Source organism: Hemitrygon akajei, chromosome 31, assembly GCF_048418815.1.
Source record: "Hemitrygon akajei chromosome 31, sHemAka1.3, whole genome shotgun sequence".
Classification (NCBI taxonomy): Eukaryota; Metazoa; Chordata; class Chondrichthyes; order Myliobatiformes; family Dasyatidae; genus Hemitrygon; species Hemitrygon akajei.
The window spans coordinates 17,255,826-17,272,488 of NC_133154.1; the positions used below are offsets into that span (position 1 = coordinate 17,255,826).

The 16,663-nt window shown below is 40.8% G+C and overlaps 1 protein-coding gene across 6 annotated transcripts in view; it reads right to left on the reverse strand.

Moving 5' to 3' along the window:
- Positions 1-9,076: 9,076 nt before the first annotated feature.
- The window catches only part of LOC140719010 (putative RNA-binding protein Luc7-like 2), a 59,602-nt gene continuing 52,015 nt past the window's right edge, over positions 9,077-16,663 (reverse strand). For all 6 annotated transcript variants that reach the window (XM_073033323.1, XM_073033322.1, XM_073033324.1 and 3 more), the window contains 2 exons: positions 13,283-13,489; positions 9,077-11,267 (listed from right to left, as the gene is read on the reverse strand). In XM_073033323.1, coding sequence (XP_072889424.1) covers positions 11,126-11,267; positions 13,283-13,489 — 349 coding nt within the window. In that variant the 3' untranslated portion in view covers positions 9,077-11,125. The remainder of the gene's footprint in view (positions 11,268-13,282; positions 13,490-16,663) is intronic.

A 16,663-nucleotide genomic window follows, 5' to 3' on the forward strand; every position in this document is an offset into this window, starting at 1 on the left:
AATTTGTTAAACATGACCCTCCACGCACAAATCCATGTTGACTGTTCCTAATCAGACCCTGTCTATCCAGATAATTATATATACCATCTCTAAGAATACTTTCCATTAATTTACCCACCACTGGTGTCAAATTTACAGGCCTATAATTGCTAGGTTTACTCTTAGAACCCTTTTTAAACAATGGAACAACATGAGCAATATGCCAATCCTCCAGCACCATCCCTGTTTCTAATGACATTTGAAATATTTCTGTCAGAGACCCTACTATTTCTACACTAACTGTCCTCAAGATCCTAGGGAATATCCTGTCAGGACCCGGAGATTTATTCACTTTTATATTCTTTAAAAGCACCAGTACTTCCTCTTCATTAATCATCATAGTTTTCACAACTACCCTACTTGTTTCTCTTACCTTACACAATTCAATATCCTTCTCCTTAGTGAATACTGAAGAAAAGAAATTGTTCAAAATCTCCTCCATCTCTTATGGCTCCGCACATAGCTGTCCACTCTGATTCTCTAAGGGACCAATTTTATCCCTCACTATCCTTTTGCTATTAATATAACTGTAGAAACCCTTTGGATTTATCTTCACCTTACTTGCCAAAGCAAACTCATATATTCTTTTAGCTTTTCTAATTTCTTTCTTAAGATTCTTTTTACATTCTTTATATTCCTTGAGCACCTCATTTACTCAATGCAGCCTATATTTATTGTAGATATCTTTTTCCCAACCAAGTTTCCAATATCCTTTGAAAACCATGGCTCTCTCAAACTTTTAACCTTTCCTTTCAACCTAACAGGAACATAAAGATTCTGTACCCTCAAAATTTCACCTTTAAATGACCTCCATTTCTCTATTACATTCTTCCCATAAAACAAATTGTCCCAATCCACTCCATCTAAATCCTTTCACATCTCCACAAAGTTAGCCTTTCTCCAATCAAAAATCTCAACCTTGGGTCCAGTCCTATCCTTCTCCATAACTATATTGAAACTAATGGCATTGCGATCACTCTACCGAAGAGCTCCCCAACACATACCTCCGTCACCTGACCTCTATGTATTGCTGCAAAAAACTATCCTGCACACATTTTGCAAACTCCAAACCATCCAGCCCTTTTACAGTATGGGTTTCCCAGTCTATGTGTGGAAAATTAAAATCTCCCACAATCACAACCCTGTGCTTACTACAAATATCTGCTATCTCCTTACAAATTTGCTCCTCCAATTCTCACTCCCCATTAGGTGGTCTATAATACACCCCTCTAAGTGTTACTACACCTTTCCCATTCCTCAGTTCCACCCAAATAGTCTCCCTAGATGAGCCCTCTAATCTACCCTGCCAGATCACCGCTGTAATATTTTCTCTGACAAGCAATGCAACACCTCCCCCTCTTGACCCTCCAATTCTATCACACCTGAAGCAACGAAATCCAGGAATATTTAGTTGCCAATCATGCCCCTCCTGCAACCATGTTTCACTAATAGCTACATCATATTTCCAGGTTTCAATCCATGCTCTAAGCTCATACACCTTTCTTACAATGCTCCTAGCATTAAAATAAATGCATTTAAGAAATTCTCCACCTCTTACTCTCCTTTTATCACTAATGGTGCAAACTGATGCAGGCAACTGTTAAGCAAAGACTGCAAACAGCTTGTGAAGAAAGTAGACAAGATAGTAAGGTTTTCCTGGCCAACATTTAATCAACTCCAAAGGTTATCCAGGCAAGACAGGGAAAGGAGAGCTTATCCTGAAGCGCGCTGACTAAATTTAAAGAATTTGGAGAGGCAGGCCTTGTGACACAAGTTATTTATTAATGTAGCAACAGTTGTCACAGAGGCACTTGGCTGACCTTGCTGAATACAAACAGTAAACAGGTCACAGGATGAACCACAGAAGCATACAACACAGAAATTTGTACTTGACATAAATAATGAGCAGGATTTGCTGAGCTACTGATAGATGAACAGTTTTTCAATCCCCAAACTGAAAAATCTGTCGGGGAGTATAATTTTAATTTCAGTAGCAGTAACAGCAGGGATTGAAGAAAATAGACAGACCTGAACCAGAAACAGAAAATGCTGGCAATATTCAGGCCAGGAAAACCATAGAAATGGAAACAGAAAATGTTTGAAGACTCTTTGCTAGAAATGGAGAAATAAAGAAAACTTGTTTATCCTTTTAGCCAGCCTATATCAGAGGATCAGAGGTGGAGAGGGTCAGCAACTTTAAATTCCTTGGTGACATTACTTCAGAGGATCTGTCCAGGCCCAGCACATGAGTGCAATTACAAATAAAGCATGGCTGTACCTCCACTTCCTTAGGAGTTTATGGAGATGCAGCATGACATCTAAAACTGAGACAGACTTCAACAGATGTGCTGTGGAGAGTATATTGACTGGCTGTATCACAATCTGGTATGGAAACACCAATGCCCTTGAATGGAAAATCTTAGAAAAAGTAGTAGATACAGCCCAGTCCATCATGGGTAAAGGCCACCTCACCTTTGAACACATTTCCATGAAACGCTGTCACAGAAAAGCAGCATCCATCATCAAGGACCCCCCTGCCCCACCTCCACCCGGGACATGCTCTCTTCTTGCCGCTTCTAGGAAGAAGGTACAGGAGCCTCAGGAACAGTTAGCACCACTCAACAATCAGCCTCTTGAACCAAAGGGGATAACTTTACTCAACTTCACTTACCCCATCATTGATATGTTCCAACAACCATAATAGAATCAATGAAAGACCACACCAACAGGGTGGACAACCAGTGCAAGAGAATAAACTGTGCAAACACAAAAAGAAAAAATTAATTAAAAATTAGTAAGCAGTAAATATTGCGATCATGAGATGAAGCGTCCTTGAAAATGAGTCCATATATTGTGGCAACATGAGTGAATCTGCAGATGCTGGAGATAAATAGAAGCACAAAATGCTGGCAGAACTCAGCAGGCCAGACAGGGAGATAAGGTATTGCTCCATCGACCTGTGCATGCCGGCAGGTAGGAGGCTACCTAGGCGGGAGATAAGGTATTGCTCCATCTTCCGCCTATGTAGCCTCCTACCTGCCGGCATGAACATCCAACTCACAGACCTCCGTTGATACCCCTGCCCCCCCTTACCCCATTCCTATCTATTATTTTAGTCTGGTTCTCTTTCTCTCTCTTCCCCCCCCCTCACTATAATCTCCCCCCAGCCCTACCTTTCTTTCTCTTTTATTTCCCATAATTCTCCACCTTCCCTCTAGCCCATTTCCCTTCAGCCTATCACTTCCTAGCTCTCTACTTTATCCCTCCCCCCACTTCTTATATCCCCTCGACCATCCTATGTTACTTCACTCCTGATGAAGGGTTTCGGCCCGAAACGTCGTCACTACCTCCTCCCATAGATGCTGTCTGGCCTGCTGAGTTCTGCCAGCATTTTGTGTTTTTATTTCCATGTATTGTGGGCTCAGTTGGCAGTCCTATCAAAGAGTTTCAGTCCGAAACATTGACTGTACTTTTTCCATAGATGCTGCCTGGCCTGCTGCATTCCTCCAGCACTTTGTGTTTTTGTTTGGATTTCCAGCATCTGTAGATTTTCTCGTTTGTCATATGTTGTGGGAACAGTTGAGTGTTGGGGTGCGTGAAGTCAACTCTCTGATTCAAGAGCATGATGGTTGAGGGTTAAGAGAATATAAAGACTGATAAAAGATAATAAAACGAGAGGCCTAAAAGGGGTGGAGGGATTTCACCCCCCCCCCCCCGTGTAAATGCCATGACTAATCACCTTTTATCCTCTCTTCTCTGATAGCTTTCAAAGATGATTTGCTCTAATGCAGTGCTTCTTACTGTAGTTGTAGTCCTTGGTGCTAGAGCTGCAAACATATGCGACGGTTAATCTGGCCTGCTTGGGTATTAAACTATATTGCAGTGAGCAGTAGCAGTTTGGGAAAGATTGCTTGGAATAAAACTGCTGTCATATCATAAAAGGTTGCACTTTGCTATTTCATGTAGCCACTGATTCTCTTTCAAGGTGGGTCTCCACAGCTTTGCAATCCACTGAATCAGATCAAATCACTGCTGCCATAGCCACTAAATCCATGTGAATAATTAATTTAATGAGGGAGATGTTATTGTCTGTGCCCTACAGTTTAAAGAGACTTCTGTTGGGAGCAGAGGGAACTTGCACAGACTTTAGCTGGGATCAGTGAAATCTATTCAAACAGTACTTTCACTACTGCCCGTCTCCACATTGCCATGCATCTGACACATTGAGTTTACCCCATCGTAGTCCTCTTAAAGACCAAGCAAACATCTACAATGTTGCAAATGTCACTCAACTCTTAAGATGGGAGAGACAGTAAACTATTAAGTCAATTAGTCTGACTTGAAAGGTTGGGAAGATGTTGGATTCCAATATTAAGGATGGGGTACATGATAAAATAGGCCAAAGTCAGCATGGTTTTCTGAAGGGGAAATTTTGCCTGACAAATTTGTTGTTATTCTTTGAGGAAATAACAGGCAGGATAGACAAAGGAGCATCAGTGGATGTTGTTTACTTGGATTTTAAGAAGGTGACAAGGTGTTGCATGAAGCTGCTAAACAAGATAAAACATAGAAGCAGAATTACGGCATTGGGCCCATCTGGTCTATCATGGCTGATTTATTATCCCCGATCAACCCCACTCTCCTACCTTCTCCCCATAACCTTACTATCAAAAATCTATCAACCTTTGCTTTAAATATACCCAATGCCTTGGCATTCACACTGCCCATGGCAATGAATTCCAGATTCCCTATTCTCCATCTAAAGAAATTCCTTCTCATTTCTGTTCTAAAGTGACATCCTTGAATTCTAAGCCCTCTGATCTTAGGGTCCCCCGCTATAGGAAACATCCTCTCCATGCTCGGTCTATATAGAATTTTCAACATTACAATAGACAATAGGTGCAGGAGTAGGCCATTTGGCCCTTCAAGGCAGCACCACCATTCACGGTGATCATGGCTGATCATCCACAATCAGTACTCAATTCCTGCCTTCTCCCCATATCCCTTGACTCCGCTATCTTTAAGAGCTCTAACTCTTTCTTGGAAGTATCCAGAGAATTGGCCTCCACTGCTTTCTGAGGCAGAGCATTCCACAGATCCACAACCTTCTGGGTGAAAAAGTTTTTCCTCAACTCCAATCTAAATGGCCTACCCCTTATTCTTAAACTGTGGCCTCTGGTTCTGGATTTCCCCCAACATCGGGAACATGTTTCCTGCCTCTAGCGTGTCCAATCTCTTAATAATCTTATATGTTTCAATCAGATCCCCTCTCATCCTTCTAAATTCCAGTGTATACAAGCCCAGTCATTCCATTCTTTCAACATATGACAGTCCTGTCATCCCGGGAATTAATCTCGAGAACCTACGCTGCACTCCCTCAATAGCAAGAATGTCCTTCCTCGAATTTGGAAACCAAAATTGCACACAATACTCCAGGTGTGGTCTCACCAGGGCCCTGTACAACTGCAGGAGGACCTCTTTGCTCCTATACTCAACTCCCCTTGTTATGAAGGCCAACATGCCATTAGCTTTCTTCACTACTTGCATGCTTACTTTCAGTGACTGATGAACAGTGAGATGAGATACATCATTCTTCATAACTCCATCAAATGCTCCTCTAAGTTTACCCTTCCATTCCCAGGATAATTATCATGAACCTTATCTGTTTCTTTCCAATGCCAGCACATCTTTTCTTAAATAAGGTGCCCAAAGCTGCTCACTATGTTCCACAGCCTCAGCATTACATCCGTACTTTTATTTTCTAATCCTCTCAAAATAAATGTTAATGTTGCATGCCTTCCTTACTACAGACTCAACCTGCAAGTTAACCTTTAAGGTATTCTGCACTAGGAGCCCCAAGTCCCTTTTGTACCTGAATTTTCTCCCCATTTGAAAAGTTTGTACCTTTATTTTTGTACCAACGTGTATGACCATCCACTTCTTTGCTCATTCATCAGGTATATTTAAAGTGGAGGTTGACTGGTATTTGATTAGTAAGGACATCGAAGGTTAGGGGAGAATAATATCAATGTAATACACATAAAATGCTGGAGGAACTCAGCAAAAGAGTATATCATCAATGTTTTTGGCTGAGACCCTTCATCTTTTCCATAGATGCTGCCCAGCCTGCTGAGTTCCTCCAGCTTTTTGTGTGTGTTGCTTTGGATTTCCAGCATCTGCAGATTTTCTGTTTATATTATCAATGTGATAGAAAATGGCTGCCATAATGAAATAGCTGTTAGGATGAACAATCTGCTGAAGGAACTCAGTGGGTCAAGGAACATATGTGGGAGGAAAGGAACTGCTGATGCTTCAAGTCATAACTCTTCATGAAGATTTTCAGTCCTGAGATACTGCCTCAGCTATATGGATGAATTGAGAGTACCACATTGGTGAGGATGCACTAAGTGTATGATTGCATTATATAATGTGACTGCTATACTGAACTAGCTAGCTGTACAACTACCAACTATGTGAATGGAGGGGACTATTGCAATGTTGCCCATGTCTGCTGGGCTTCTAAAAAGGTCAAATTATTAACTTTGACCAAACAAATAAGGGAGTGGAATTCTGCTGGAATTGATTGGAGGTCTTTGTTGACTTTTCTGGTGACTTCTTCCCAGTTCCACCTCAGGTAATATAAAGTGACACCCGGGGTACAACTGGTGTATAAGGCATACTGCCTCAGTAACCAGGATGCTAATGTTACTGTCTGAATTTGCTTCAGTCGATACTCTATTCCTCGTTGCCCAGTTCAAACATTCAAAATGTTTTCAACCAATAATTAAATGCCCTTTGATCCAGAATAAAGACATCAATTTGCGCAGACCACAGCTTTACAGATGCACAGCATAATAGGTACACTCTGCAGTCACCTGGAAAACAGCATCCACGGAAAGTACACATGCTGCTGCAGTAACAATAGTTCAAACTAAGATAGTGGCCTAGATAGCGGCAGCACCTGCATAAATATGCATAGGTTAACAATGCTTTGCCAGTTTAGAGCATCTAGCAGAAAATTTATCATTAACATAGCAAGACTATGACTGTAACCTTGTACTTGACAACTAAACCCCTACAAACAATGGGAAAAGGAGCCAATTTTACATAAGCAACATACTCCTGTGGGGAAATCAGAACAATATGAAGATCTTACAATCCTAGAAGACTCATCGTTTTTCACGTTGGAGCTATGTAGTTGTTAGTGGTCTGTGAAGTTTTCTAAGAATACTTAAAGACAATAATATTGGTACTTGTCATTTGCAATAATTATTTTCTAACTTATAATAATTTTTATGTCTTGCACTGTACTGTTGCTGCAAAGCAGATTTCATGATATGTCACCTGTTTCAAACATTGATTTACTAGGATGTTACCTGGATCGGGGAGCATGCCTTATGAGAATAGGTTAAGTGAACTTTGCCTTTTCTCCTTGGAGCAGCGGAGGATGAGAGGTGAACTGATAGAGGTGTATAAGATGATGAGAGGCATTGATTGTGTGGATAGTCAGAGGCTTTCTTCCAGAGCTGAAATGGCTAGCACGAGAGGGCACAGTTTTAAGGTGCTTGGAAGTAGGTACAGAGGAGATGTCAGGGTTAAATATTTTTTAAAAACACAGCTTTTGAGTGCATGGAATGGGCTGCTGGTGACAGTGGTGGAGGCGGATACGATAGGGTCTTTTAAAAGACTCCTGGATAGGTACATGGAGCTTAGAAAAATAGAGGGCTATGGGTAACCATAGGTAATTTCTAAAGTACGTACATGTTCGGCACAGCTGTATTGTGCTGTAAGTTTTTTTATGTTTCTATGTTGATAATGTCATTGGAAGTGTGTTCTCCAGTGTTGATCACAGAATTATGAATCACTAATTGTTTTGAGAAGCCATCTGCTGCAATTAAACTGTATAATTTAATATAAAGAGACCTTCAAGAAGCAAAGAAGCAGATTGGCAAAGTAGCTTATCTAATATTCATTATTGTCTCTTGAGTTGCCTGGCTTCGAAGGTACCCAAACTCAAGGAGACGTAGTAAATTGAGTACAGTAAGTCAGTAGCCATCTTGTGATAATGAAGTCCATCCTGAAACATCTTCCATAGCATCCAAGGCTTCAGCACCGGGCAACAGAAGTTGTTGTTACCATGGTAATTAGTATGGTGTTATGACGATAAGGGATAACTGGAGGCTTAGATTTAAACAGTGAGGTAAACTTGTCAGGAAAACTTGGTCATGAGACCCAACATGGGAAAACTGTCACGCGCAATCAATTCCATGCTCCCCTATGTCTCAGGGTTTTGAGGATCTCAAATATTCTGAAATGCTCTCGCCAGAACATAAAAACATTGATTACCTTGTCAGCTACAACTCTGGAGACCAACAATTAACAAGGAAGATAAAGAACCTTGGATGTAGAATATGAGCGACAGTTGGAATCAAGCCTGACCAAATACTTAACCCTAAACATACTAGAGATAGAAAAGTATTAGTAATTAACTATAAGAGAATAAGCAAACATAAATCAAGCATACGTAGTGTTATATTTTCTCCACTGACCCAGACTGTTTTTCACTAACAACATAACTGGAAAGTTCAACCAAAATGTATTGAATATGTGTTTACTTGCCTGCTGGCAAGACAAAAGCAGGAATGTTCTGCATCCCAAATACAGATTCCAAATTATTTCAGTTTGTAAAAAAAATTGGCTTGTTCATTTCCAGAACACAATTATCATCAATTATCAAAAAAACTAAGTTAGTACAAATCTACTGGCAAGGGAGCACTGTTGAGTCCTAAGAGATTATTCATCATTTTAATTTAAATGTAGTTTACATTGATCACAACATAATAAGTGAACCATTTCAAGTTCACCTTCACACTAAAACATCACCAATGCAGCGGCAGAGGCACTCCTGACTCTGCAAGGAATTGCATAATCATGTAAATGAGAAGTTGAATGCTTGACTGCCCCCTCTTTTGCATGGAACGGGAACAAGGCACACACCGCCACATGTTCCAACAGACTTGCCAAGCAAGCAGAGGAAGACTTTATATTGGTTCGTTTTAATTGCAAAGTAGCAAACAAGTATTCATGACAATTTCATACAATACAGAAAAAAAACTTAAATTGTTTATAAATCTTATTAAATGGTTTTGAAAAAATTTATTTCAATTGTTTTCAATTAACAATACAAGTATAGACAAGTCATGAGGGAAAAAAGATACAGGGGAATAAAATAAAACCTTGTTATTTTTGTCTCAAACTCAGGAATCTGACTGATCAAATGACCATGGAGAATGAAATGAATGTTGGTAGAGGTGGCAGGACGGAGAAGGGGAGGGCAGGGGCAGCAGTGGCATCCAGCAACTGAAGTATCTGGTGCAGAAATACAGTGCCACTGTGGATAGCAACAAACATTACACCGAGTTATTCTTATAGCACAGAAGTTGGTTTAAGTTAAACCAGACCATCTCTTTAAAACAAAACACATCAATTGTGGGATAACCACAAATGACCAACAAAACAAGCAAAATAGCCATCATGGAATACATTGGTATACTGTAGGACTCTTGACACCCCAGTGCCCACTGGAGACAACACCCTGAGCTGCATGGAGTGTGCCATTTATGCCACAAGTGTGTGGAAAACACAAAGGGTTCCCTTAAATCCAACTAAGTATTTTGTATCATTTTAATGACTGGAAAATCCTGTGTTGAGTACACAATCTCTTTTTGTGAATAATAAACACTAAAAACTATTTTATGGGCATGATTTCACTCAAAAAGTTCACAAGTAACAATCCAAAATTAGTTATGTTCATTGTGTTTCAGAGGTATTGTGAAGACATGCTAAGGTTAATGAGAATTACATGCACACAAAGCCAGAAAGGTCTTCTTGGGGGAATTTTAGCATGTACTTAGCATGCAGAATCCTGAAAAGCTACTGAAATCACATAACTTATCAACTCCAATAGTGGACCATTCCTTCCTGAACTTCTACTGCAACTGCAAGAATAAAACCAACACTTCTTAATTATATTAAAAAGTACACGTAAGGAGAGATTACAAACTCAGAAATTTAGAGCTTTCCCCTCCATCCACTGCCAAAAAAAAATAGCTTCAGTGTATTTCCACACCTTATAGGGCACTTAAAGAGAAACATGCGCCTAAATTACAGATTTTTTAAAATAGATCTCGTGTGGAGATGGGATTGGAAATCAAGAGATGAAATATTCAGCTTTATTTGTAGCAGTTGCATTTTTCCTGATAAATCCCAACTGATAAGTTTTGTAAGAAACAGGCAGTGCACTGTTCCACCTTTCAGGATGATTAAGAGGGGAAAAAAGTACTCAAGTCATAGAAGTATCTATGGATGTAACAGGATGAGAAAAAAAATCTAGGTTTGTTGAAAGCAAAATTAAATATGAATAAAGTGTTAACTTTGAGGGAAATGGTGTGTAGGAGAAAGGAGTTTTTTTGGATGAAAGACAAGTAACTTTTCCTACTGGTGGAAAAAAGATCCAATAGGTTCTGAATCACTAGCAAAAAGATGCCAGTCAAATATATTTTGACTATGAAAAAGATGACTGTTGCAGTTTTAATGAAAACAGCATGTACCATTACTTGTATGGGACGATGGAGCTGGGAAGGGTGGGTGCAGAAGCCAGTACAGTCTATAGTAACGACAGTTACTGCTCCAAAGGACCAGATACACTCTTACTCTGCTTCTAATAAAATTTGTTATGGATTTGAGATTCCACATTTTTAAAAAATGCAACCTAACAAATAACTCAATATTCAAAGTAAAATAGCACCCTTGTGCAAATGAAAGGAGGAACCCTAATGTCAGTGGCATAACAGCACTAGTGCATGCACACATAGTACATTCTAGGCACCTCCAGCTGCTGCCTTCAAAATCAGCTGGTTAAACTGACAAAAATGTCAACATCTTCAACTATCTAATATTTAAGTTATCGGTCACCTATATGCTGGAATTTTTTTTTCTATAAGTCCAAAACCAAAACAAGAGCTCCCCTAGTCAAGTTAAACAATAAGACATCCACTGCCCTGATTCCAAAAAAAGATTTTGTCCTTTAGATTTCTCCTGCTTCACGCTCCTCAGAGCTGTGTTCTGATTTGCCATTTGCACTTTCGTAGGAACGCCTTTTATCCTTACGATCTTTCTCCCTTGATTTATCCCTGTCTCGATCCCTGGATCTGTCTCGATCTCTAGACCTAGAAAAATCAGATAATTTTAGACAAGGTGTATTACATAAATAATTATACAAGTTCACTTTACCAGTAAAAATTAAATAGAAGAGTCTCCCATTTTGAACTACAGATTTTAACAATACTTTAATATGAAAGTGATCTGATGAAAAGAACGAACAAGTGGGAAACCGACAGGAAAGCTGAGAGAATGAAATACCTGTAACCTTTCCCTACGTGTAGTTGACATTGCTACAACAGGAAAGAGACTCTGAATATCTACCCTACCTATGCATCACAGATTTATAAACCCATTGTCTCCCCTCAGCCTCTAATGCTTCAGAGAAAATAATCCAATTTCTCCCAACCATTCCTTATGGCTAATACTTCCTAATCTAGGCAGCATCCTGATGAACTTCCTCTACTATAACTGATGCACACAAGCATGTCATTTACCTTCGTTATCATCAATTTTCAGGGAGATACAGGTCAGCGTGAGAATGGGAAAAGTTGCATGAAACCAGGAGCTAAGGTGTTCCACAAAATGGTCTACAAACAGATCCTCCAGCCCACTGTAACCATTAACTACACTAATGCCATTTACCAGCACTTGGTGCATAGTCTTCTATGCCTTGGCAATTCAAGCTCATTTAGATACTTAATATTGTGACAGTAATTGCTTCCACCATTTGGACAGTGGTGGGGTGGAGATACATCTCTACCAAAGGAAGCGTAAGACACTCATTCCCTCTGTTAGCCGGGGTAAGGTGTAGCACCTGCTTAGCCCCCTGATTAGGGTCAAGTGAAGCCACCGGAGCAGGTGGTGGATGGTTGTGTGAGCATTTGATGCATATTACAACTCCTGGTTATGCAACCACTGGTGCCAATCTCTGAGGAGTTTTGATAATGGCTGGGGTCACCCGTCTTGTAAAGACACTGCCTAGAAGAAAGCAATAGCAAACTATTCCTGCAGAAGAATCTGCCAAGAACAATCATGGTCATGAAAAGACTGTGACTGCCCACATTATATATCACAGCACATCATGAACGAATGGACACTTGGACAGTGCATTCTGGAATCCAACTCAATCTTTCTTGCTCCAAGGAAAACTAAGCCTAGTTTCTCAATCCAAGCAATATAACTGATGAATCGTTACTGCACCCTCTGCAATGCTGTCACATCTTTCCTATTGTGTAGCAACCAAAACATCAATGTATTATACAGTTGTATTAGGACCACCTCCCTATGCTCATATTCTGTGCCTTGGCAAATGAAACAATGTATCATGCTTTCAATATGCTCAACATGTAGATTGTGCAGCCTCATTAAGCAGTAAAGGAAAATAAAGAGGCAACCCAACTGAGCACCTGAGTACCAGCAGTGATTGCCAGAAAACTAAACATCAGAGCAATCTATTTCAGAAAACAAAGAACAGGAGGAATGAAAGAGCAACTCCAAGAAATGTGTAACAACATGAAGTTATGAGAAATTTTAATTCTTCTATGTAGATTAATACTTGAATTACCCAAACAGTCTTACAAGTTACAAAAAAGTAATTAGAAATAGCTTTGAAGGAAGGCTGGTCAAACCAAAGGTCTTTAGATGAGATTATATTTTTGCAGAATTAACATTACCATGGTTAAAATGCTATTTTAATGAAAAGCAAAGAAGTCTCAGCTCTGGATACTTAATTGCAACCACATATTTCATGGTGCTGCCGCACAGCTCCAAAGACCAGGCTGTGTAGTTTGCACATTCTCCCATGATCAAATGGGCTTCTAAATATTCATGTTTCTTTCTTTTCCTGAAGATGTACTGCTAGGTCAGTTGGCTATTGTAAGTTGTCCTTTAGTGTGGCAGTACGTGACAAAATAATTTAAGTGCAATTGTTGGGCATGTGGGGGAAAACAATTTGTAGCGGTACAGGGTAGTGAGAGGGGAAGTGGGACCAATGGGATTGCTTCCACCTTATATGACAAGTATGAACAAGAGTGCTATGCTGTCATACGGACGATGCAATAGCGAAGCACAAATTACTTACTTCCTTTTAGAGCTCTTTTCTCTGCTCCGATCTCTCTCTCTGTCCTTGGAGCTATGTCTGCTGCGGTGGTGACTGCGGCTTCTGCTTCTACTTCTGGAACGAGACCTGCGACGGCGACGCCGATCCCGAGATCTGGAGCGGGAACGTTTGCGTCGGTCATGGGATGCAGACCTGGATCTATGTCGACGACGCTCCCTTGATCTTGATCTGTAGAAATAATATTGTTTTCTACAATTATTTATCAGTCATCTATATCTCTACAACTCCAAGAGGACCACAATCTTGTCACAGGCTTGGAAGCTTGCGTGCCTCAATGACCCAGAGAGTTACATTGGTTGGGGTCAGGGCCTTGTGCTTTGATTCTTGGTAGGGTCACCCATGCCAAACAGTTCAAAGGGTAGAGGCCAGACTAAGAGTGGTCCACTGGTCCTCCAGGTTCGGGGGTTCAGCTCAGGGCCAACAACCCTGACTGGTCAAATATAGACACAATACATAATGTATGATCTGCTCCCTATTGATCTCAACTCTTTATTGCCAAATATAGATGTAAAATGTCTACCCTCATCCCTGATGTTCAGTATTAAAATGCAATAACACCAGAGCTCTCTAGGAAATTGAAGATACAGTCTGAGGGCAAAGGACATGGAACCATAAACAGAACTTAAATTAAACCGAAGGTATGAGGGACAAGGTGCCTGAGTGGACTGTGTAAATAAGCTAAAAGTCAGTAGATGAGTGGTGACAGATTTTCAAGCAGCTTACCCCCAGCAGAAATTATCCCAATTAAAAAAAAGTTACTCAATGAGAAAGATGAACCATTGTGGTTAACAAGTTAAGCTGGCGTAAAGCCAGAAGGTTATGAATTCTTCTAAGAACTAGCAGTGGGAGACTAAAAAGCCATTAGTATTAATAAAACTAGTAATAATGAAAAAAGGTATTAGATAAAGGTGGCAGTAGTATCTGAAACAAGTAGCAAGAGCTTCTAAGGATACAGGATATACTCAGTCCCTCCATCTCACTAGACCCTCGGTCCCTTACTATTTCCAGAAAATTATTTATGTCCTCCTTAGTGAAGACAGAACCAAAGTAGTTATTCAATTGGTCTGCCATGTCTTTGTTCCCTATGATCAATTCACCTGTTTCTGACTGTAAAGGACCTACATTTGTCTTGACCAATATTTTTCTTTTCACGTATCTATAAAAGCTTTTACAGTCAGTTTTTATGTTCCCTGCCAGCTTTCTCTCATAATCTTTTTTCCCTTTCCTAATTAGGCCCTTTGTCCTCCTCTGCTGGTCTCTGAATTTCTCCCAGTCCTCAGGTGTGCCGCTTTTTTTTGCTAATTTATATGTTTCTTCTTTGGACTTGATACTATCTCTAATTTCCCTTCTCAGCCACGGGTGCACTACCTTCCCTGGTTTATTCTTTTGCCAAACTGGGATGAACAATTGTTGTAGTTCATCCATGCGATCTTTAAATGCTTGCCATTGCATATCCACCGTCTATCTTAGCTAATTCACGTCTCATACCTTCAAAGTTACCCTTCTTTAAGTTCAGAACCTTTGTTTCTGAATTAACTATGTCACTCTCCATCTTAATGAAGAATTCCACCATATTATGGTCACTCTTACCCAATGGGCCTCGCACGACAAGATTGCTAACTAACCCTTCCTCATTGCTCAATACCCAATCTAGAATGGCCTGCTCTCTAGTTGGTTCCTCGACATGTTGGTTCAGAAAACCATCCCGCATACATTCCAAGAAATCCTCTTCCTCAGCACCCTTACCAATTTGGTTCACCCAATCTATATGTAGATTGAAGTCACCCATTATAACTACTGTTCCTTTATTGCACGCATCTCTAATTTCCTGTTTAATGCCATCCCCAACCTCACTACTACTGTTAGGTGGCCTGTACACAACTCCCACCAGCGTTTTCTGCCCCTTAGTGTTATGCAGCTCTACCCATATCGATTCCACATCCTCCAGGCTAATGTCCTTCCTTTCTATTGCGTTAATCTCCTCTCTAACCAGCAATGCTACCCCACCTCCTTTTCTTTCCTGTCTATCCCTCCTGAATATTGAATATCCCTGGATGTTGAGCTCCCATCCTTGGTCACCCTGGAACCATGACTCTGTGATCCCAACTATATCATATTCATTAATAACTATCTGCACATTCAATTCATCCACCTTGTTACGAATGCTCCTCGCATTGACACACAAAGCCTTCAGGCTTGTTTTCACAACACTCTTAGCCCTTATACAATTATGTTGAAAAGCGGCCCTTTTTGCTTTTTGCCCTGGATTTGCCTGCCTGCCACTTTTACTTTTCACCTTACTACTTTTTGCTTCTACCTTCATTTTACACCCCTCTGTCTCTCTGCACTTGTTCCCGTCCCCCTGCCACATTAGTTTAAAGCCTCCTGAACAGCAGGAGCAAACGCTCCCCCTAGGATATTGGTTCCAGTCCAGCCCAAGTGCAGACCGTCCTGTTTATACTGGTCCCACCTCCCCCAGAACTGGTTCCAATGCCCCAGAAATTTGAATCCCTCCCCCTTGCACCATTTTTCAAGCCACGTATTCATCTGAAATATCCTCCTATTTCTACTCTGACTAGCATGTGGCACTGGTAGTAATCCAGAGATTATTACCTTTGTGGTCCTACTTTTTAGTTTATCTCCTAACTCCCTAAATTCACCTTGTAGGGCCTCATCCCGTTTTTTACCTATATCGTTGGAACTTATGTGCACCATGAGCACTGGCTATTCACCCTCCCATTCCAGAACGTCCTGCAGCCACTCAGAGACATCCTTGACCCTTGCACCAGGGAGGCAACATACCATCCTGGAGTCTCGTTTGCGGCCGCAGAAATGCCTATCTATTCCCCTTACAATCGAATCCCCTATCACTATCACTCCCACTCCTTTTCCTTCCCTCCTGTGCCGCAGAGCCACCCATGGTGCAATGAACTCGGCTGCTGCTGCCTTCCCCTGATGAGACATCTCCCCCAACAGTATATCTGTTTAGGAAGGAGATGACCTCAGGGGACTCCTGCACTACCTGTCTACTGCTACGCTGGGAAATACATGTTAGTAGGGAAGTGCTGTTAGGTAAATTGAAGGGATTAAAGGTAGATAAATCCCCAGGGCCAGATGGTCTGCATCCCAGAGCGCTTAAGGAAGTAGCCCAAGAAGTAGTGGATGCATTAGTGATAATTTTTCAAAACTCCTTAGATTCTGGATTAGTTCCTGAGGATTGGAGGGTGGCTAATGTAACCCCACTTTTTAAAAAAGGAGGGAGAGAGAAACTGGGGAATTATAGACCGGTTAGTCTGACATCGGTGGTGGGGAAAATGCTCGAGTTGGTTATCAAAGATGTGA